Raw genomic sequence first — 22,555 nt, forward strand, 5'->3', positions numbered from 1 at the left:
TGCTGTTTGAACATACAGTCAGGAACTTGGAGCTAAGTGGAATGATCTCCCCCGACCCAGGTATTAACATGGACTGCGCAGTATAAAGCAGCTGCTTCTGCTGATATTCCTGCCATGGAGAAGCTCTCAGAGTGGTTGATCAACAATTTACCGGATAATGACCAGGAGGCAGTGATAGTCCATGGTGATCTCCGAATCGAGAACTTCGTATTTCACCCCACTGAGGTGACTCATTTCTCTCTTTTATTCTTTCATTGAGTGTGGGGTATCGCTGGCCATTTGATCCCAGTCCCCTGAACTGATTGATCTTTACAGAGAGTATTTTGGAGTAGTAGAGTCATATGGCACAGAAACACACCCATTGGTCCAACCCCAATCCATGCAGACCATAAAGCTAAACTAAACTCATCTCACCTGCCTGCACTTGGCATGTTTCCCTCTAAACATTTCCTATTTATGGACTTATCCAAATGTCTTTTAAGCGTTGTAACTGTACCTGAATAGAACATAGAACATAGAAAAATACAGCGCAGTACAGGCCCTTCGGCCCTCGATGTTGCGCCGATCCAAGCCCACCTAACCTACACTGGCCCACTATCCTCCATATGCATCCACCACTTCCACTGGCAGTTCATTCCACACATGAACCTCTCTGTGTTAAAAAAAATCCCCTCATGATTTTTAAAAATCTTTCTCCTCTCATCTTAAAAATAGTTTTGAACTCACCTACACTAGGGAAAGGCCCCTTATCATTCACCTTGTCTACAGCCCTCATGATTTAAAACTTGCTCTTAGTCTGGTAGGCCAGACCAAGTAACCGCAGCGGATTTCCTTTCCAAAAGGTCATTAGCAAACCACAAGGGTTTTTATAACCATCAATAATAGTATCACTTTCGTCATCAACTGAGACTAACTTTCGATTCCAAATTTTACAGTTACTGGGGTGGGATTTGAACCTACCACAACAGCATTAGTGTTTGGATTTGGAATTGGAGGAAAATGGAGTTTGGGTTTTAGTTATGTGAAAGTGACCTTTATAAACAAAGATCGGAAGGTCATCGTGGCCAGTAAATTAAAGGCAGCTTTTCCAAGTAAGCTAAATGAAACAACCCGCTACCTGGGGAGTTAATTGCTGAAGGTATTTTTTTATCAACCTGTTCAGAGTTGTCATGAGCGCCCTCTTTCGGCACAGTGGTAAAGTCCCTAGCCCTGGACTGGGAGGCCTGGGTTCAAGTCCCATCTGTGTAATAACAGGTTGATTAGAAAACAATTGAAAGTCTAGAGAAACAAAATCATCAGCGTTGTTATGATTAATTTCTTGAGCAGGCAGGACTCAATCCTGGGCCTCCTCGGTCAGAGCTATTTAATTGCTGAATAAAAAATCATTTATTCAGAAACAGGTGAGTGGGGGCTTTTAGTCGGTTATGTTCAGACAAGGAGAGGGCAGTTTTAGAGTTTGTAGAAGTCACCAGTTTTCATAATTGGAAAGAGTCTTAAGCTACTTCAGGGACAAAAGCTGAAAAGAGTAATTTGAGGAAGAAATTACAAAGTTTATTGGGATTTTCCAAGGCAAAGGGTTGAATGTTTCTTTTTGCTGTTAAGTTGTTATATGAGTGTCTATGTGCGTAAATTTTTTTTTGTGGAATGAGCTTGTGTTCTTTTGTGAAAATTACATTAGCAGCCTCATGCAAGCATGTTCAGTGACTGCTTGCCAAGATAAGCAAACCACAGAGATAATACTTATGGTCTATCAAGCCAGGTTTCACTCTGGGATCTGTCTTGATCAGTATGACCATCAACTGGGATCTAGTCCAGTGACATTCCCAATGCACCAGCTCCTCTTGCCTTAACTTGTCATATGTTCAAATTCTCAAAGCATAGTGTCAGATTTGCATATTTTGAAGTACTTTATAGTCCTCACTTAGTCTGCTGTTCTTCCAGTTCATAGCTGTCAGCGATTGGTGATTTACAGGAGCTAAACCTTGAGGGTAGTCTGTAGATTTGTTTCCTTACTTTAGATTAGTAAGGAAACAGGCCATTTGGCTCAACAAGCCCACCCTGACCCTCCGAAGAGCAACCCACCCAGACCCATTCCTCTATATTTACCCCCAACTACTGCACCTAACACTATGGACAATTTAGCATGGCCAATTCACCTGACCTGCACATCTTTGGACTGTGGGAGGAAACTGGAGCACCCGGAGGAAACCCATGCAGACACGGGGAGAATGTGCAAACTCCACGCAGACAGTCGCCCGAGATGGGAATTGAACTCGGGTCCCTGGCGCTGTGAGGCAGTAGTGCTAACCACTGAGCCACCAGACTGCCCCAAGGGGAAGGACATACTTCCCCTGGAGTGAGTGCAAGAAAAGTTCAGTGAACTGCTATATTGGAATGATGGGATTGACCGATGAAGTGCAATTCAGTGGACCAGACATTATTAGCTGCTGTTCAGAAGAATGAGAGATGATCTAATGGATAAATATACGTTGTTGCAGGGGTTTGACAGGGTGGCCTCTGAAAAATGGTTCACCTTCTTGGGCACATCTCTCGCTCTCAGGAAAAGAGAGTGACCATTACGGATTGGCAGAAGGAGAGATTTACTCACTCAAAGGGCTGTGGATCATTGTGATTCTCTGGCCCAAAGAGTAGGGAGTGTTGAGTTCTTGAGTACATACAAGGCAGGGGTTGATAGATGTTTCTTGATATAAAGTGATATGAAGGTAGTGTTAGATAGTGGGGATGAGGTAGAAGATAGTCCATGGTCTTATTGAGTGGAGGGGCAGGCTCGATGGGCTGAATGGTCTTCTCCTCTTCCTATTCCTTCTGTTCTTTACAAATTGTCTTCCACATTCCCAAAGGCAGAGAGAGACCGGTTTGTTCCTGTCGGTTTTGAAAATTGCCTACATAATGCACACATACAGGAACGGGGGTAGATCATTCAGCTCATCGAGCCAATCCCTCTATTCAAAACCATCATGGGTGATCAACCACTTCAATACCTTTTGGCCACCCCATCCCCATAATCCTGGATACCACTGGCAATCAGAAATCAGTCAACCTCCGCCTTAATGACACTTAAAGACTGAACGTCTGCCGTTGAGAATTCTAAAGGTTCACAACACTCAGAGTCAAGTCGCCATTGTTTTACCAGACCATAGGGCTGCCCTCATTAGAGAGAGAGAGAGAGAGAGAGAGAGGGAGACACAACTATTGACGGTTTAACCTGATGGTCACTGCACCTTGGGCGAGGGGAGAGGTTCAGAAGAAGAGTCCTCCTTGGTAACCTCAACCGGGATGGGAATTGAACCATCAGCCTCGTGCTGCTTTGCAAACCAACCGTCCAGCCAACTGAACTAAACCAACCCCCAACCCTCAGAGTAAATCACATTCTCCTCCTCTTGCATCAAAGTGATACATAAGATAATACAAATACTCACAACATGTGTGTGTTTAGTTGTCTTTCTCACTCATTAGGCGTGATGTATTTAAATCCTAGGCCCGAGTCATTGCTGTGTTGGATTGGGAGCTCTCCACCATTGGGAATCCTATTGCTGACCTGGCCTATGCCTGTATGCCTTTCTATTGGCCCAGTGGAACCCCCTTCCCAGGATGTAGCAATGATATCGCCATTCAGGACGTGGACGGTAAGTTACTAAAGATGTAACTGGCATCATATTCCAGTATTGTCTAACCTAACCAGCTCTGAGCATGATCTTGGAGGGGAGTGGGGAGGCACTGGGAACATTAGCGGGGAGCATGTCAGGATGGTTTCGCAATGCACTCTTAAGGGCTCAGTGGTCAGCACTGCTTCCTCACAGCACCAGGGACCTGGGTTCGATTCCAACCTCGGGCGACTGTCTGTGTGGAGTTGCATATTCTCCCCAATGCTGCGTGTGTTTCCTCCCACAGTCCAAAGATGCGTGGGTCAGGTGAATTAGCCATGCTAACTTGCCCATAGTATTACGTACATTAGTCAGGGGTTAGTATAGGACAGTGGAATTGGTCTGCGTGGGTTACTGTTCGGAGGATCAGTTTGAGCTGAAGGGCCTGTTTCCATACTGTACAGAATCTAATCTAAAGGTAGGAACATTCCCCCAAGGTCACATTTACATCATTAGGGCCCTAAGTGCGGACAACTGGGAGAATTCATAGATATGACAGTATTGAGACTTTCTCTCCATGATAACCCATGGGAACTTCTTCCATTTGTAGTTTATTTACATTTCTGAGTAATTGAGATGGGATTTCCTTGTATCAGAGCCAGGGAAAGGAAGGGAGAAACACTCAGAGTAACACAATGGTTTGGGTGCACCAAGTCATGATGCATTTGGATGGCCAAAGCAGACACTATGGGCCGAATGGCCTCCTTCTGCACTATAATGCTTCTATGAATCTGACTATCTCTGAAAAGATGTTCAGGGCTATGGGGAAAGGGTGTTACAGTGAGACTAGTTGACTGCTTTTGTAGACAAACTCCATAGACATGATGAGCTGAATGTCCTCCTTTTGTGTTGTAATCATTCAATGGCTTGTATGAAATTCGTGACATATTTAACTGAAGCAAAATGTAAACGTCAACCATTACCTGGCTGCTTGAACTGCCCTGAGCTGTACCACAGGATTGTCACTCAAAGCTCCCTGCACAATCTCTGACAATGTGATTGATTAAACTCTGAAATCACATCTTATCTTATCACTGCTTCTTGACAATGTGGCCCATCTGTGTATCACATTTCATTGAAATCCAGACATTAGTCTTTGAGATATGGATAAATAGGGTGGAAACATTACCCCCTCGTACCTTCATTAGTGAGTAAAAGTAAACCTTCTAACCCCACCTATCTACTTTGCTCCATTTCCCTTATTATCCTTGGTCGTCAAAATGTGCAATGTAAAATGATCAAGTTTTAAAGTTACTTAGTTCATGGGATGAGGGCATCGTGGGTGGTGTCTCTTTTATTGCCATCCCTAGTTGCCCTGGAGGTGGTGGTGAGCAGTCTTCTGCAGTTCAGCAGCGGCCAAGCCTGTACAATTCTTTGAAAGATGAATTAGCACAGCATGGTATAAGGATGTGTTAAACTGAATGGTGTAGGGAGACCCACAAGACCATTTTGGAGTGAGTCCCAGGATTGTGACCCAGTAGCAGTGAAGGAGCGGTGATGAGTAACAGTCAGGACGGAGAGGGGTTTGAGGAGGAACTCACAGGTGGTGGTGTTTCATGTATCTGCTGCCCTCAACTTTCCAAATGGAAGTGACAGCGGGTTTGGATGGTGCTGCTGAGGAGCCTCGGTGAATCTCTCCAATATAACTTGTAGATACTACATGCTGCTGCTACTGAGCATTGGTGATGGAGGGAGTGGATGCTTGTGGATGTGGTGCTAGTCAGTCAGGCTGCCTTTATCCTGGATGGTGTCGAGCTTCTTGAGTGTTGTTGGAGCTGCACCCATCCAGGCAAGTGGGGACGATTCCATCACCCTCCTGCCTTGTGCGTGTCGATAGTGGACAGGCTTTGGGGAGTCAGGAGGTGAGTTACTCACCACAGTATTCTAGCCTCAGATTTGCTCTTGTAGTCACAATGTTTATATGGCTAGCTCAGTTCAGTTTCCGGTCAATGGTAATCCCCAGGATGTTGAGAGTTTGAGATTGAGATGGTAATGCCATTCAGTGTAAAGCTGTGATAGCTAGATTCTATCTTGTTGGTGATAGTCATTGCCTGGCACATGTCTGGTACGAACGTTACTTGGCAATTGTCAACCCAAGTCTGGATATTGACCAGATCTTGCTGCAGTACCTCCCCTTTGGAATCCAGCTCTTCTGACCATGTTTGATCAAGGTTGTAACGAGGTCAGGCCCTGGTGAAACCCAAACTGGGCATCAACTGAGCAGGTTATTGCTGAGCGGGTGCTGCTTGACAGCACAGTTGAGGACACCGTCCATCACTTTATTGATGATCGAGTGTAGACTGATGGGGCAGTAATTATCCGGGTTGGATTTCTTCTGCTTTTTGTGTAGAGAGCATACGTCGGTTATTTTCCACATTGCCAGCTGGACGCCAGTGTTGGAATTGTTTTGGAACAAACACTTACCACATTCAGTGGGAGAGAGTTCCTCAATTCCATCGCACTGTACATAGAGAGGTACTACCTGACCTCTGTCCTGAATGGCTTAGGTGTGTGTGTGTGTGTGTGTGTGTGTGTGTGTGTCTCTTGACCCAACAAGATGAAAGCCACAAAGTGACAGGATGCTGAAATAATGATCCCAGCAAGTTTCTCTGAAAGTCAAATCATACTGAGCAAAATGTCAGGTTACAATTGGACAACCGTCGGGTTGAGGTTATAGTCAGATTGCCATGTTCTTATTGAATGGGAGAGTAGAGCCGAGGGGCTGAGTGGCCAACCCTCATTCCTTGTTCATATGTCATACCAAACGATTACAGACATGAGGGGGGTCCGATCTGTGGTATGGCTTTTGAGTGGGGGCTCCGAGTGAACTGTTTGCTTCAGCTTCTCCTGCTTTCTTTGACTTTTTTCCAGGAGTGCCATCGTGTGGTGAGCTGATCTCTACCTACAGCCACTGTCGAGGTCTCCATCTTCCGCTGCCCAACTGGACCTTCTTCCTGGCTCTATCCTATTTCAAAATTGCCTCCATTCTGCAGGTAAACGTTTGTTCTGTGCTAAAGGCTGGAATCACTCCTTTGGGGTGCAGAAAGGATTGGGATTGTTGGCTGCACAGAAACAATACTTTTCACTCACTAAAGCCGCAGCTCCTGCTGTTTTTTTTCAGATTAGATTAGACTTACAGTGTGGAAACAGGCCCTTCGGCCCAACAAGTCCACACCGACCCGCCGAAGCGCAACCCACCCATTCCCCTACATTTACCCCTTTACCTAACACTAGGGGCAATTTAGCGTGGCCAATTCACTTGGCCTGCACATCTTTGTGACTGTGGGAGGAAACCAGAGCACACCCACGCAGACACGGGGAGAATGTGCAAACTCCACACAGTCAGTCGCCTGAGTCGGGAATTGAACCCGGGTCTCTGGCGCTGTGAGGCAGCAGTGCTAACCACTGTGCCACTGTGCCGCCCACGCTTGGGCAGTTTAACGGGCTGTGGGATCCTGATGACCCACTGTTGGTGCTTACCTGTGGATTTCTGCTGCACTCTTACACACTGACCACGGAGTGGGGGGAGGGGGGGGGATTTAACTGCCCACACCGAGCAGTATTTCACCCTGAATGGTCAGTAAGTTTGCAGATGACACCAAAAAATTGGTGGTGCAGTGGACACTGTGAAGAAGGTGATCTCAGAGTACAACGGGACCTTGGTCAGATGGGCCAATGGGCTGAGGAATGGCAGATGGAGTTTAATTCAGATAAATGTGAGCCGCTGCATTTTGGAAAGACAAATCAGGGCAGGACCTATATAGTTAATGGTAGCACCCTGGGGAGTGTTGCCAAACAAAGAGACCTAGGGCTGCAGGTTCATCATTCCTTGAGTCACGTAGATGGGGTGGTGAGAAATGCATTTGGTGTGCTGCCTATATTGGTCAATGCATTGAGTAGAGGAGTTGATAGGCTCTACAGGACATTGTTAGGCCACTTTTGGAATACTATGTACAATTCTGGTTCCCCTGCTATAGGAAAGATGTTGTGAAACTTGAAAGGGTTCAGAAAAGATCCCTTACAAGGATGTTGCTGGGGTTTTGGAAGGTTTGAGGCTGACTAGGCTGGGGCTGTTTTCCCTGGAGCGTCAGAGGCTGAGGGGTGACTTTATAGAGGTTTATAAAATCATGAGGGGGATGGATAAGGTGAATAAACAAGGTATTTTCCCCAGGTAATGGGAGTTCAAAACTAGAGGGCATAGGTTAAAGATGAGAGGGCAAAGATTTAAAAGAGATCTAAGGGGTAAACTTTTCACACAGAGAGCGGTGCATGTACAGAACGAACTGCCAGAGGAAGTGGTGGAGGCTGGTACAATCACAACATTTAAAAGGCACCTGGATAGGTTCATGAACAGGAAGGTTTAGAGGGACATGGGCCAAGTGCTGGCAAATGGGGCTGGATCAGTTTTGGTGGTCAGGTCGGCATGGACGAATTGAACTGAAGGGTCTGTTTCCGTGCTGTCCAGTTCCATGACCATAATAACAATATTGTAAATGATGGTCCCTTTTATAAATGATTCAGGATATGCTTCTGAGATAATGGAGGGCTACTGGAGTTCAGTGAGGTGTTTGTTTGAAGGTGGGGTTTCTTCAGGAAGGGCGGTTGGTCATGAAGGGGAGAGGAAGCAGACTGGAGCGTGTATTGGACTGTGAAATGCATCTAAAACAATTGTGGAAGATGGGCAGAGTGCTGCTTCAATCATTGAACGACGAACAATTAACACTGGGTCTCCTTGCCCTGTGCTACCTCGCTGGTCGGGAGACCATATCAATGCCAATAGGTTGCCATCAAAGCCATTCTGAATGTCTCCCCTTGGACATTGTGCGATATACTTTGAGGCGTGACTCTCATTTGAGTCTCCCCTTGTCCTGCACAGTTCACTCAACCTATCGCTGGAGTAACAGGCAGGGGGAGAGTTCATCTACATCAGATGGGAGGTGATAGTGTAGTGGTATTACCACTGGACCTTTAATCCAGAGACCCAGATAATGTTCTGGGGACCAGGGTTCAAATTTGAATTCAATAAAATCTGATGATAACATTGTCACTTGTCTGTATTTGGTCCACTTCCTCGAGGGATGGAAACTGCCATCCTTACCCAGTCTGGCCCACATGTGACTCCAGACCCACAGCAATGTGGTTGATTCTCAGCTGCCCTCTGGGTAATTACGGATGGGCATTAAATACAGGTCTGGCTAGTGTGCTCCATGTCCCATGGATGAATGAAAAGAACACACCAAGTTGGAGTCCATTGTGTTAAGACAAAGCCAACTCCACCCTGTACCACCTGAGCTAACAATCAACGATTCTAATCTGTTCTATTTCAATATGGCAAGAATGAGTGCAAAGATGAGGAGCTTCAGTAATGAAGATAGATTGATAAACATGTCCAATCTTTCTCAAAATTTATCAATGTCTTTCTTGAATATATTCAGTCACCCAGTCTCCAAAGCCTTCTGAGGTAGAGAATTCCACCCTGTGACTGAAGAAATCTTTCCTTATCTTAGCCCTAAGTCCGATATCCTGAGACTCTGACTCTGGCTCTAGCGTCTCCAACTAAGGGAAACATGTTCCCTGCACCTACAATGTCCAGCCCTGTTAGAGTTTATGTTTCAGTCAGATCCTCCTCCCCACCACCTGATTCGGTGAACCAGATGGGTTTTAACAACAATCGATGACAGTTTGAGATCACAATGACTAGGACGTGCTTCACATTTCAGATTGATTATTTATTTGAATTGAGATTTCACCCGCTGCTGTGCCTGATTTGGGTGTCCCATGTTCCCATATAGCCTTCAGGATGACTATCCCAGGGGGCAATACCTCGAGGTAACCATGATCAATGGAATTTATACAAATGGATTCTTCCAATGTTTACAGGAATACCAATATTGCAAACTGTTGCTGTAACAGCAGTGTCTTTATTTCTGCAGGGCGTGTACACACGGGCGTTGCTAGGAAACGCCAGTGCTGAGGATGCGCACAAATACGGTGGAAGTATCAGACCTCTGGCTGAAACCGGACTGCAACTCTGCCATCGGTAATAACCTCACTCCATACACCCTCACCTCACTCCGTACACTCTCACCTCACTCCGTACACTCTCACCTCACTCCGTACACTCCCACCTCACTCCGTACACTCTCACCTCACTCCGTACACTCTCACCTCACTCCATACAGCCTCACCTCACTCCGTACAGCCTCACCTCACTCCGTACACTCTCACCTCACTCTGTACACTCTCACCTCACTCCGTACACTCTCACCTCACTCCGTACAGCCTCACCTCACTCCGTACACTCTCACCTCACTCCGTACAGCCTCACCTCACTCCGTACACTCTCACCTCACTCCATACAGCCTCACCTCACTCCGTACAGCCTCACCTCACTCCGTACAGCCTCACCTCACTCCGTACACTCTCACCTCACTCTGTACACTCTCACCTCACTCCGTACACTCTCACCTCACTCCATACAGCCTCACCTCACTCCGTACACTCTCACCTCACTCCGTACAGCCTCACCTCACTCCGTACACTCTCACCTCACTCCGTACACTCTCACCTCACTCTGTACACTCTCACCTCACTCCGTACACTCTCACCTCACTCTGTACACCCTCACCTCACTCTGTACACTCTCACCTCACTCCGTACACTCTCACCTCACTTCGTACACTCTCACCTCACTCCGTACAGCCTCACCTCACTCCGTACACTCTCACCTCACTCTCTACAGCCTCACCTCACTCTGTACACCCTCACCTCACTCCGTACACTCTCACCTCACTCCATACAGCCTCACCTCACTCCGTACAGCCTCACCTCACTTCGTACACTCTCACCTCACTCTGTACACTCCCACCTCACTCCATACACTCCCACCTCACTCCATACAGCCTCACCTCACTCTGTACACTCCCACCTCACTCCATACAGCCTCACCTCACTCTGTACACTCCCACCTCACTCCGTTCAGCCTCACCTCACTCCGTACACACTCACCTCACTCTGTACACTCCCACCTCACTCTGTACACCCTCACCTCACTCTGTACACTCCCACCTCACTCTGTACACCCTCACCTCACTCTGTATACTCTCACCTCACTCCATACAGCCTCACCTCACTCCGTACAGCCTCACCTCACTCCGTACACTCTCACCTCACTCTGTACACTCCCACCTCACTCCATACAGCCTCACCTCACTCTGTATACTCCCACCTCACTCCATACAGCCTCACCTCACTCTGTACACTCCCACCTCACTCCATACAGCCTCACCTCACTCTGTACACTCCCACCTCACTCCGTTCAGCCTCACCTCACTCCGTACACACTCACCTCACTCTGTACACTCCCACCTCACTCCATACAGCCTCACCTCACTCTGTACACTCCCACCTCACTCCGTTCAGCCTCACCTCACTCCGTTCAGCCTCACCTCACTCCGTACGCTCTCACCTCACTCCGTACACTCTCACCTCACTCCGTACAGCCTCACCTCACTCCGTACGCTCTCACCTCACTCCGTACATCCCCACCTCACTCTGTACACTCTCACCTCACTCTGTACACTCTCACCTCACTCCGTACAGCCTCACCTCACTCCGTACGCTCTCACCTCACTCCGTACACTCTCACCTCACTCCGTACAGCCTCACCTCACTCCGTACGCTCTCACCTCACTCCGTACATCCCCACCTCACTCTGTACACTCTCACCTCACTCTGTACACTCTCACCTCACTCCGTACGCTCTCACCTCACTCCGTACACTCTCACCTCATTCCGTACACTCCCACCTCACTCCGTACGCCCTCACCTTACTCCATACAGCCTCACCTCACTCTGTACATCCCCACCTCACTCTCTACAGCCTCACTTCACTCCGTACGCCCTCACCTCACTCTCTACAGCCTCACCTCACTCTGTACGTCCCCACCTCACTCTGTACACTCTCACCTCACTCCGTACGCTCTCACCTCACTCCGTACACTCTCACCTCATTCCGTACACTCCCACCTCACTCCGTACGCCCTCACCTTACTCCATACAGCCTCACCTCACTCTGTACATCCCCACCTCACTCTCTACAGCCTCACTTCACTCCGTACGCCCTCACCTCACTCTCTACAGCCTCACCTCACTCTGTACGTCCCCACCTCACTCTGTACACTCTCACCTCACTTCGTACGCTCTCCCCTCACTGTGTCCAGCCTTAGCAATGTTGAGCTGTGCACAGCTTGTTCAGTCCAGATTGTATTTCTCTTGTCCTTCCTTGCTGCAGAGGTTGGGGTTCACATTTCAGGTTCCATTGCTGACTGGTCTCTGAATGTATGAAGTCCTCTTGGAGCCGAGAAATCTTTTGTTCTTTTGTATAAATGTCATCCATGTGAGTATGGGAGACGTACACATGAAGAAAATGGTGTGCAGCTCAAATCTGAAGAAAGATTCACATCATTTCTGTAGAAAACAATCTTCCAATTAACTATTCCTGCAGACAATCATTTCCAGTCAAACAGTTACACATTTACTCACTCCCACCTCCACCCAACGGTGTTGGCATGGCTAATGTTCCAAATTAATATACAACCATATTATCCAAACAGATTGTTACATGTTCACATCTCGAACGGTTTGTACACACTTTGTGCTTTGCAGTGAAACCCCCACAGTCATAAGGCCATAAGACATAGGAGTGGAAGTAAGGTCATTCGGCCCATCGAGTGCATCCGCCATTCAATCATGGCTGATGGACATTTCAACTCCACTTACCCGCGTTCTCCCTGTAGCCCTTAATTCCTTGTGACATCAAGAATCTATAAATCTCTGCCTTGAAGACATTAGTGTCCCGGCCTCCACTGCATTCTGTGGCAATGAATTCCACAGGCCCACCACTCTCTGGCTGAAGAAATGTCTCCGCATTTCTGTTCTGAATTGACCCCCTCTAATTTTAAGGCTGTGTCCACGGGTCCTAGTCTCCCCTCCTAATGGAAACAATTTCCTAGCATCCACCCTTTCCAAGCCATGTATTATCTTGTAAGTTTGTATTAAGTCTCCCCTTAACCTTCTAAACTCCAATGAATACAATCCCAGGATCCTCAGCCGTTCCTCGTATGTTAGACCAACCATTCCAGGGATCATCTGTGTGAATCTCCGCTGGACATGCTCCAGTGCCAGTATGTCCTTCCTGAGGTGTGGGGACCAAAACTGGACACAGTACTCCAAATGGGGCCTAACCAGAGCTTTATAAAGTCTCAGTTGCACATCGGTGCTTTTATATTCCAACCCTCTTGAGATAAGTGACAACATTGCATTCGCTTTCTTAATCACGGACTCAACCTGCATGTTTACCGTTAGAGAATCCTCGACTAGCACTCCCAGATCCCTTTGTACTGTTTTCCCTTTCCCTTTTCCTCCTGTTATTTGTGCTGACTGTCTAATGTCCCCATCTGTTCTGGGTTCTTACTGGGTTCCAGCCTGAAACGACTGATCGCAGCCAGTTTTGCTGATTCACATCTAACTTTATATTTGATTTGCATTTCCTTGGCCCATTCAGAGCTCTTATTGATTCTGTGGGTGTTGCAGCTTCTGCTGCGTTTGCAATAAATTGGTGGAATGTAGATTAGATTACTTACAGTGTAGAAACAGGCCCTTCAGCCCAACAAGTCCACACCGACCCACCGAAGCGCAACCCACCCAGACCCCTACATTTACCCCCTTACCTAACACTACGGGCAATTTAGCATGGCCATCTTTGTGACTGTGGGAGGAAACTGGAGCACACCCACGCAGACACGGGGAGAACGTGCAAACTCCACACAGTCAGTCACCTGAGGCGGGCATTGAACCCGGGTCTCTGGTGCTGTGAGGCAGCAGTGCTAACCACTGTGCCACCGTGCTGCCCACTAGAAGGGGAATTCAGGAAATCAGAAACGTAAAGGTAAATGGAAAGGCTTTCACTTTCTGTCAGTGAGTCCTCCTCAGTGTGAGTTGCAGGCCGTCGGAATCAGTGTGATAGAACAGGCACGGACTCCTGACCCGCACTGGCTGTGTACCAGACTCCCTCCGGACCTGTGGGGATCTGCTAGATGCAATTCTGCCTTCTTCCCAAGCGTGCCGCACACTATGAAGGGAGTAGCTGGGAGACGCAACCCCCCACCCTGCCGTAGACTCCGTTGTCTTTGTTTTGACTTTTTCACCAATGCTACCACATTATCCCTCAGCTCCTCTGACCCGATGCAGCCGAGATAATATTTACCCGGCTCTCCCTCAGTCTCCGGGACACCCGCACCAACCAACCCCACTGCCCCATGGTCGAACACTTCAACTCCCGCTCCCACTCCGCCGAGGACATGCAGGTCCTGGGCCTCCTCCATTGCCACTCCCTCACCACCCGACGCCTGGAGGAAGAATGTCTCAGCATCTGCCTCGGGACCCTCCAACCCCATGGCATCAATGTGGATTTCACCAGTTTCCTCATTTCCCCTCCCCCCACCTTACCCCAGTTCCAACCTTCCAGCTCAGCACCATCCTCATGACCTGTCCCACCTGTCCATCTTCCTTCTCACCTATCCACTCCACCCTCCCCTCCAACCTATCACTTTTACCCCCATCTCCATCCACCTATTGCACTCTCAGCTACCTCCCCAACCCCCTCCCACTTATCTCTCCACCCCTCGGCTTCCAGCCTCATTCCTGATGAAGGGCTTTTGCCCGAAACATCGATTATCATGCTGCTTCTCGGATGATGCCTGACGTGCTGTGCTTTTCCAGCACCACCCTCTCGGCTCTCCCTCAGTTTCCCTCACATCATGTATCGCTCTGACAATGCTCACATTTGGCCATTCTTTTTGGCAGGGGTTGCTTTCTGTTCCAGGTGAGATTGACCGTGTCTTTACACCAGTGTACACACACACACACACACACACACACACGTTTGTCAGTGGGCAGTAATGGCTAGGGATCAAGCTCTGAACCAAATGTCAAGTCAAACAGTTCTGACTAGGCCTGCAATCTAATTGGTGGGGAATGAGGGCCTCATCAGGTGGTGGGAGAGCTGCTCTGACTTTTTTAGAGGAGGCCCATTGACTGTCATGGCAATCTCCCAGGCCACTTTGCGATTAAGACCCCATGGCCTCAGGTCACCCACAGCAAAGACCGCCAACCAATCACAGGCCAGCCTCAGCAGCGCTGCACCGGAAGAAATGGCTGCTGCTGGAAATGCGCTCAGGTTTGTTGGGGGGGGGCATGATGCCACACAGGTGACACGTGTGGGTGGGGGATTGTGGGGTGGAGCAGGCAGTAAGGAGGACAGCGTATGGCCCTCAGTGCACCCACCTCACCCTGTATCCAGCCCCTTCACTAGCCGAGTGAGGGGAAGAGAGACCATTCCTTGCAATACTGTCAATTACCATGACCTTCCCACTTACCCACCACCAGTGAGAGCATAAGACTCGCCCCCCGCCTTAGCAACTAAGGATTGGACTATCCCAAGTTCTGATTTGATGTTATGCTGGTTGATGGATTAATCTACTGGATCACCCGAGGGGTGGTTTGGGGAGATGGAAGACAAGGGTAGACTTTAGGGAATTTACTTTGGAAGTAGAGACTTCACCAATGATCTTACCTCGTGTGATTTGAGTGAGGTCACTTTCACATTAATGATAAGGGTCTCATAATTTCTCATCTGATTGTTTAACTTTGTGGGCTAGTTTGTTTAAAACAGTGAAACACATTGTAAGTTATGAAGCAGACGTTGCAGTAAACCAGCTGATTTCTGTTTAGGTGCAACTTGCAAACACAAAGCAGACCAAGAGGCAGGCACAGCATTGTGTGCACAAAGCACATTGAATCCTTAAAGGTGATCTCAATGTACTGTTGCTGCAGTCACACAAGATCAACTGGAAGTAAATCTTTGGTAGAATTCCATAAATGAGATCTAGAATGAAGAGGTTAATAGAATACTAAAGCAAGGAAGTGAGTATAAAACGGAATACCCTGTGTGCAATTCTGGGCACCAGCCTTTGGGGAAGTAACGAGGTCACTAAAAAATAGCAGCAAGGATCGATGAGAATTGTTGCAGAACTGAGGAGCTTCAGTTCCCGTGAGGAAACTGGATAAACAGGGAGAAGAGAAGGTTAAGGGGGAGATTTAATCAGGGTTCTGAAAATCCTGAGGGGATCCTGAGAGCAGATGGTGAGAAATACTGGCAGAAGGATTGAGAACGAGAAGGAGGTGATTGAAGGGGATTGATAAAATGAGATGAAAGAACCTACAGATGCTAAATTGGTAAAATGAGGTGACGGTGACACGAGAAGAAATCTTTCTTAAAGAAAAGGGGAGTGGTTTGTGTTTGGAACAAACCGTCTAAATGTGTGGAGGTGGCATGTTCAATCAGGACTTTAAAAAGAAAATTAGCTCATTATCTCAGAGAAAATATTTCCGGGGGGACTGGGAAACACGGGGGGGGGAGTGGGACTTGGTGAACTGCTTTTGTAGAGGGTTAGGACAGACACGATGCATGAATGGCCTTACTTTGTTTTGTAACCATTGTGCATTTCAGTTCCACAGATTAGGGAGACCCACATTTTGCAGTGTGCGGTCATCCTTTGTATCCTGAAATGATCATGGGCGTACCATCTCTTTTTTTTTATTGTTCATATACATTATTTTCCTTCAGTGTTTGCTATAACTCTGTTCTGAACTATGGTGGTTTTCTTTTATTTGTATTTCATCACAATTTGGTATCTGTCACCTTGATGATTTGGCAATGAGCCGAACATTTAATCTAGCCAGTATTTATAAATTTTAATAGGTGGACTTTATAGAGTTATACAGCACAGAAACAGCCCCTAACTTATTTGAAGGTTGATCGGTAAAGATATTCCCCTCAAACATGGCCCTAAAAGTTTCCCAGGAACTTCCCATTCTGATTGAAACACTCCGTGCTGCTGAGTGAACTTTGTCCCCTAACCTCTCGTGGAGGGAGCGCTCTGTCAGAGCCCTGACAGTAAAAACCTCCAAACTGTAACGTCAAGTCTGAAATGTGCTGAGTGGACAATAATCCTGGAATCCTTTCCGGTTTAGGAAATTGGAATCGTCGAAGGCGAAGTTTCCCTGGAGGAGAGGCATGTTTCAGCAATCAGTCCTGGGTGAGAGTGTCCTTCAGCAGCTGAGGGAGTTCAGTAAACAGCATGTGTACCCAGCAGAGCAGGTACGGGATATTATCTCTAACCATTGACAAAACTCAGCCCCAAACCCTGAGAGTCCACTTGCATTGTCAACATCAACCGCCATTATCAGGGAATCCTAGAATGGCTACCTTCCAGGAGGCCGTTTGGCCCATTATACCTGGCTATCTCCCTGCAGGAGAAACATATCTCATCCTAATCCTCTGTCCCTTTGTCTGTGGAGATGTTACCTTTACCTGATATCCCTTCAGCACTGAGCTGTGCAGTCTATTCCTTACCATTCAATCTCCCTTCCCTCCATTCTCAGGAAATGCAATCCAGATCCTAAGACAATTTAATCCTCGTTTTTCCCACAGCGCCTCTAGTAGATAGTACCCACTGCTGCTACTGAGCATTGGTGGTGGAGGGAGTGGATGCCAAGCGAGGGCTGCTTTGTCCTGGGTGGTGTTGGCGCTGCACCCATCCAGGCAAGTGGGGAGTATTCCATCACCCTCCTGACTTCTGCCTTGTTGAGCGTGGCCAGGCTTTGGGGATTACTCGCTGCAGTATCTCTAATCTCCGACCTCCTGCTGAAGCCTCTCTGTTTATACGGTGAGTCCAGTTGAGTTTCTGGCCAATGGTGACCACCAGGATGTTGTTAGTGAGGGTATCACCATTGAATGTCAAGGGGCAGTGGTTAGATGGCCCCTTATTGGAGATGGTCATAGCCTGGCATTTGAGAGGGGTACATGTCACTTACTTCTTGTCAGCCCAATGGCTCCAGAGCCAGTGGTTGAGGATTCTTGATGCGGTAACCAGCTGTGGACTCCTTCCTGCACGGAACAGCACATTACCCACTGATCCTCATATTCGGGAAACATTGGGATTGAGGGAAAGCATCTGGAAACCTTTCCCTGTCCTGGGCATTTGACTCGCTGGACCTCCCACACTGCAGCCATCCTGGGCAGGTGTAGTCAATGGGGCCAAAGATGTTCTTCCTGCCCTCAGGAGGAAGAGGGCGGTACGGTGGCTCAGCGGTTAGCACTGCTGCTTCACAGCGCCAGAGACCCGGGTTCAATTCCCACCTCAGGTGACTGACTGTGTGGAGTTTGCACATTCTCCCCGTGTCTGCGTGGGTTTCCTCCGGGTGCTCCGGTTTCCTCCCACAGTCCAAAGATGTGCAGGTCAGGTGAATAGGCCATGCTAAATTGCCCCATAGTGTCCAGCGATGTGTAGGTAGTGGTGCATTAGTCGGGGGTCAGTATAGGATAATAGAGTAGGGGAGTGGGTCTGCGTGGGTTACTCTGCAGAGTTGTCACTTAATGACCCCCATCCTGCCCTCACTGCCAGTTACCCAGGGATAGATGAGGAAACCCATGCTCGGTAGATTGAGGGCAGCTGGCAGGAGTGGGGTGATGGAGAAGGTAAGGGGTTGCGGTGGGAAAAGTGACCCTTCTTCAGAGGCCCCAGGTATTGGCCAGGCAGTAGCCCTGCCCTTCCAATCGCACCCTGTTTCCCTTCCTCTCCCACCACATCATCACTCCTCAACGGCCGGGGGGCCACGGTGAATTGGCAATCTTGGGTGAGTGTGGTACAGGCAGCAGCTACCAGATCTCCACCCCCTAACCCCCCCACACCTTCCCACCTACGGTATATGACCGATTGCACGACCTTCCAACACCCCCCCCCACCCTGGGATCTCATGGGAAGCCCCCCCACCCAGTTGTCCATTGCCCACGTTGAACCAAGCTTCTCTGATGGTGGTAACATAGAGTGGAGATGGTGAGTCTGGCCCACCCTTTAGCTGATGACCTGGGTCCCCCAGTCTCTCCATAACACACCCCCACCCCCCTCACTACCTGAGCAACATCTGTGAGACTTCCTCCAAAATTAGAGAGATTATTTTTACCTGTGTCTTAATAATGCAGTGAGGGAAACCAGTCTCAGGTTAAACTCTGCCCTCTCCCGAACCTTCCACCTTCTATTTGTGATTGTTCCTTATGACTCTGACTGAAATCCATGGCTGTTTTACCCAGCGTTGTCGGTAGAGTCTATTTTACAGCTGGTTTCTCTTGAGGAAAAGTTAAGCGTGTAGATCCTGTTAGAACATGTATGAGATGAAAGTGGCCACCAGGTGGCAGTCAAAGCACATTCCCTCAGACCTTGTGTGATTTGCTTCACGCAGGGAGCAGACAGTGTGTCTAATAGACTTCACTCTGGGAGTCTTAGAAACATAGAAAATAGGAGCTGGAATAGGCCGTTCGGCCCTTTGAGCTTGCTGTGCTAGTCATTCAGTCGCCTTTACCCACTTTCCACCCATACCCTCGGATCTATATCTAACTCCTTCTTGAAAACACTGACTATTTTGGCCTTGATTTGGAGATGCCGGTGTTGGACTGGGGTGGACAAAGTTAAAAATCACACAACACCAGGTTATAGTCCAACAGGTTTAGTTGGAAACACTAGCTTTCAGAGCGTCGCTCCTTCATCAGGTGGTTGTGAAGGGCACAATTGTAAGACATAGAATTCATAGCAAAAGTTTACAGTGTGATGTAACTGAAATTATACATTGAAAAATACCTTGATTATTTGTTGAGTCTTTCATTGTTTGAATACCATGATAGTTTCACTTCTTTCATGTGTAAGTCACAAAATGTTTTAAAAAACAGTTACGCTCTCAGGTTAACTGTAACAATTGGTGTCAGCCAGACAATATGTTGAAGGTGTTAGCCCCTGTGTTCTCTGTCTGTGCCATAATGTTTAGACTGATTCTAATCTAAAACGTGAGATAACACAGTCTTTCATGAATCTATACAGTTTTTGAGCAAAGTACAGTGTAACTTTGCAAGTACAAATTCACCCCACAAAATATGTATATGTGTTTACTGCTTTCTGTAGCAGAGAATTCCACAGGCTTCCCACTCTCTGGGTGAAGACATGTCTCCTCATCTCAGTCCTAAGGGGTATACCCTGCATCCATGGAATCTTCTGGACTCCCCAGTCATTGGGAAAATCCTGCCTGCATTTGCCCTGATGTGTCCTCTTGGAGTTTTGTAGGTTTCTAAACCCCTTAATTCTTCCAAACTCCATAGAGTCCTTACCAATCCAGTTTCTCTTCATATGCCAGCCTTACCATTCCCGGAATTGGTCTGCTCAACCTTTTGCTGCACACCCTCCAGGGCTGTGAGGGCAACGTGCACTGTTTAAAACCAGGTTGTTGTGTGGAGTGATGGTACAGGCTCTGACATTCATAGACAATAGAAGCGTACAGCACAGGAACAGGCCCTTCGGCCCACCATGTCTGTGCTAACCCCGATGCCATTCCAAACTAATCCCATCTGCCTGTACGTGGTCCATAACCCTCTACATTCCTTCCGTCACAATGGCTGACCCCAGAATCTCTTTCATTTTTGTCTCCTTGCTGTTGGTGTGTGTTAGAAGTAGTTGTAGATCGGTAATTGATCAAGAAGCTTAACACCGCCCCAGGACAAAGCAGTCTGCTCGGTTGGCACCAACTATACCCATTAAACATTCACTCCCTCCATCATTGGCACGTAGTCGGAGCAGTGTGTACTAAACTGCCCTGCAGAAATCAGAACCAGAGATCCTCAGACAGCACCTTCCAAACTCATGACCACTTCCATCCCAGCAGATACATGGGAACACTGCGCCCCGCACGTTCCCTTCCAAGCCCCTCACCAACCTGACTTGGAAATATAGTCTTCGCTGTTGCTGGGTCAAAACCCTGGGATTCTCTCCCTCAGGGTATTGTGGGTGCACATGGACTGCAGTGATTGAGGAAGGAGTTTCATCCCCACCTTCTCAAAGGCAACTAAGGATGGATGATAAATGTTTGTCCAGCTCTCCATACTCATGCCCTGTGAGTGAATACAAAAAGGATTTGCCAGTGTTATGATAAAATGGCCATTAAGCCCTGGGGTGAGATTAGAACTTGGCTCAGAGACAGGAGTAAGCCCTTCCCCTCACAACCTCCTCTGCCTCTAAAGTATCTTTTGTTGAAACCCATTCTCATTTTCCAGCTCTTCTACTCCCTTCCCTCAGGTCCTTTTTCTCTCCTGTTATCAACTATTGGCATTCCCAAACCTGCTTCTCTTAAACACACACATTCCCAATCTCTTCCAGGCTGCTCCATGGAAATTAAAGCTATTGTTTTCAATCCCCACTCCAAACTCCCATTCCCAAGTAGCTAACTTTTAGGGAACAGTCTGAGATGAAGTCAGTTTGTTCATAACCTTGGAGTTTGACCCTCAGATGACCTTCCAATCTCTAAATTGTGTCATCATTAAAGACTGTCCATTTTGTATCTCCATAATGTCAACATTCGTCATGCGTAGCCCCGTTCGGCCTACCCGTGTCTGAGTCCCTCTCGACCTAACTAACCCAATGCAGTTTTTCCTGGGCTCACACACTCCATACACGGTATACTGAGCTAATGCAAAAAGATATTCGCAGGTAAAGGGATGGCTGGAAAATGGGAAGCCTTCAGAAATGAGATAACAAGAATCCAGAGAAAGTATATTCCTGTCAGGGTGAAAGAGAAGGCTGGTAGGTATGGGGAATGCTGGATGACTAAAGAAATTGAGGGTTTAGTTAAGAAAAAGAAGGAAGCATATGTCAGGTATGGACAGGATAGATCGAGTGAATCCTTAGAAGAGTATAAAGAAGGTAGGAGTATATTTAAGAGGGAAATCAGGAGGGCAAAACGGGGACATGAGATAGCTTTGGCAAATAGAATCAATGAGAATCCAAAGGGTTTTTACAAATATATTAAGGGCAAAAGGGTAGCTAGGGAGAGAATAAGGCCCCTCAAAGATCAGCAAGGTGGCCTTTGTGTGGAGTCACAGAAAATGGGAGAGATACTAAATGAATATTTTGCATCAGTATTTACTGTGGAAAAGGATATGGAAGATATAGACTGTAGGGAAATAGATGGTGACATGTTGAAAAATGTCCAGATTACAGAGGACGAAGTGCTGGATGTCTTGAAACGGCTAAAGGTGGATAAATCCCCAGGACCTGATCAGGTGTACCTGAGAACTCTGTGGGAAGCTAGAGAAGAGATTGCTGGGCCTCATGCTGAGATATTTGTATCATTGATAGCCACAGGTGAGGTGCCGGAAGACTGGAGGTTGGCTAATGTGGTGCCACTGTTTAAGAAAGGTGGTAAGGACAAGACAGGGAACTATAGACCAGTGAGCCTGACCTCAGTGGTAGGCACGTTGTTGGAAGGAATCCTGAGGGACAGGATGTACATTATTTGGAAAGGCAAGGACTGATTCGGGATAGTCAACATGGCTTTATGCATGGGAAATCATGTCTCACAAACTTGATTGAGGTTTTTGAAGAAGTAATAAAGAAGATTAATGAGGGCAGAGAGTAGATGTGATCTATATGGATTTTAGTAAAGCGTTCGACAAGGTTCCCCATGGGAGACTGATTAGCAAGGTTAGATCTCACGGAATAAAGGGAGAACTAGCCATTTGGATACAGAACTGGCTCAAAGGTAGAAGACAGAGGGTGGCGGTGAAGGGTTGTTTTTCAGACTGGAGGCCTGTGACCAATGGAGTGCCACAAGGATCGGTGCTGGGTCCTCTGCTTTTTGTCATTTACATAAATTATTTGGATGCGAGCAGAAGAGGTACGGTTAGTAAGTTTGCAGATGACACCAAAATTGGAGGTGTAGTGGATAGT

General features: G+C 47.5%; 1 protein-coding gene across 2 annotated transcripts in view; it reads left to right on the forward strand.

The window, feature by feature from the left end:
• Positions 1-22,555, forward strand: part of acad11 (acyl-CoA dehydrogenase family, member 11) — a 149,074-nt gene that overhangs the window by 15,886 nt on the left and 110,633 nt on the right. For both annotated transcript variants that reach the window (XM_060849801.1, XM_060849800.1), the window contains exons 5-9: positions 61-225; positions 3,500-3,647; positions 6,537-6,658; positions 9,599-9,705; positions 16,761-16,887. In XM_060849801.1, coding sequence (XP_060705784.1) covers positions 61-225; positions 3,500-3,647; positions 6,537-6,658; positions 9,599-9,705; positions 16,761-16,887 — 669 coding nt within the window. The remainder of the gene's footprint in view (positions 1-60; positions 226-3,499; positions 3,648-6,536; positions 6,659-9,598; positions 9,706-16,760; positions 16,888-22,555) is intronic.

The sequence above is a fragment of the Hemiscyllium ocellatum genome, chromosome 34 (assembly GCF_020745735.1).
Source record: "Hemiscyllium ocellatum isolate sHemOce1 chromosome 34, sHemOce1.pat.X.cur, whole genome shotgun sequence".
NCBI lineage: Eukaryota > Metazoa > Chordata > Chondrichthyes > Orectolobiformes > Hemiscylliidae > Hemiscyllium > Hemiscyllium ocellatum.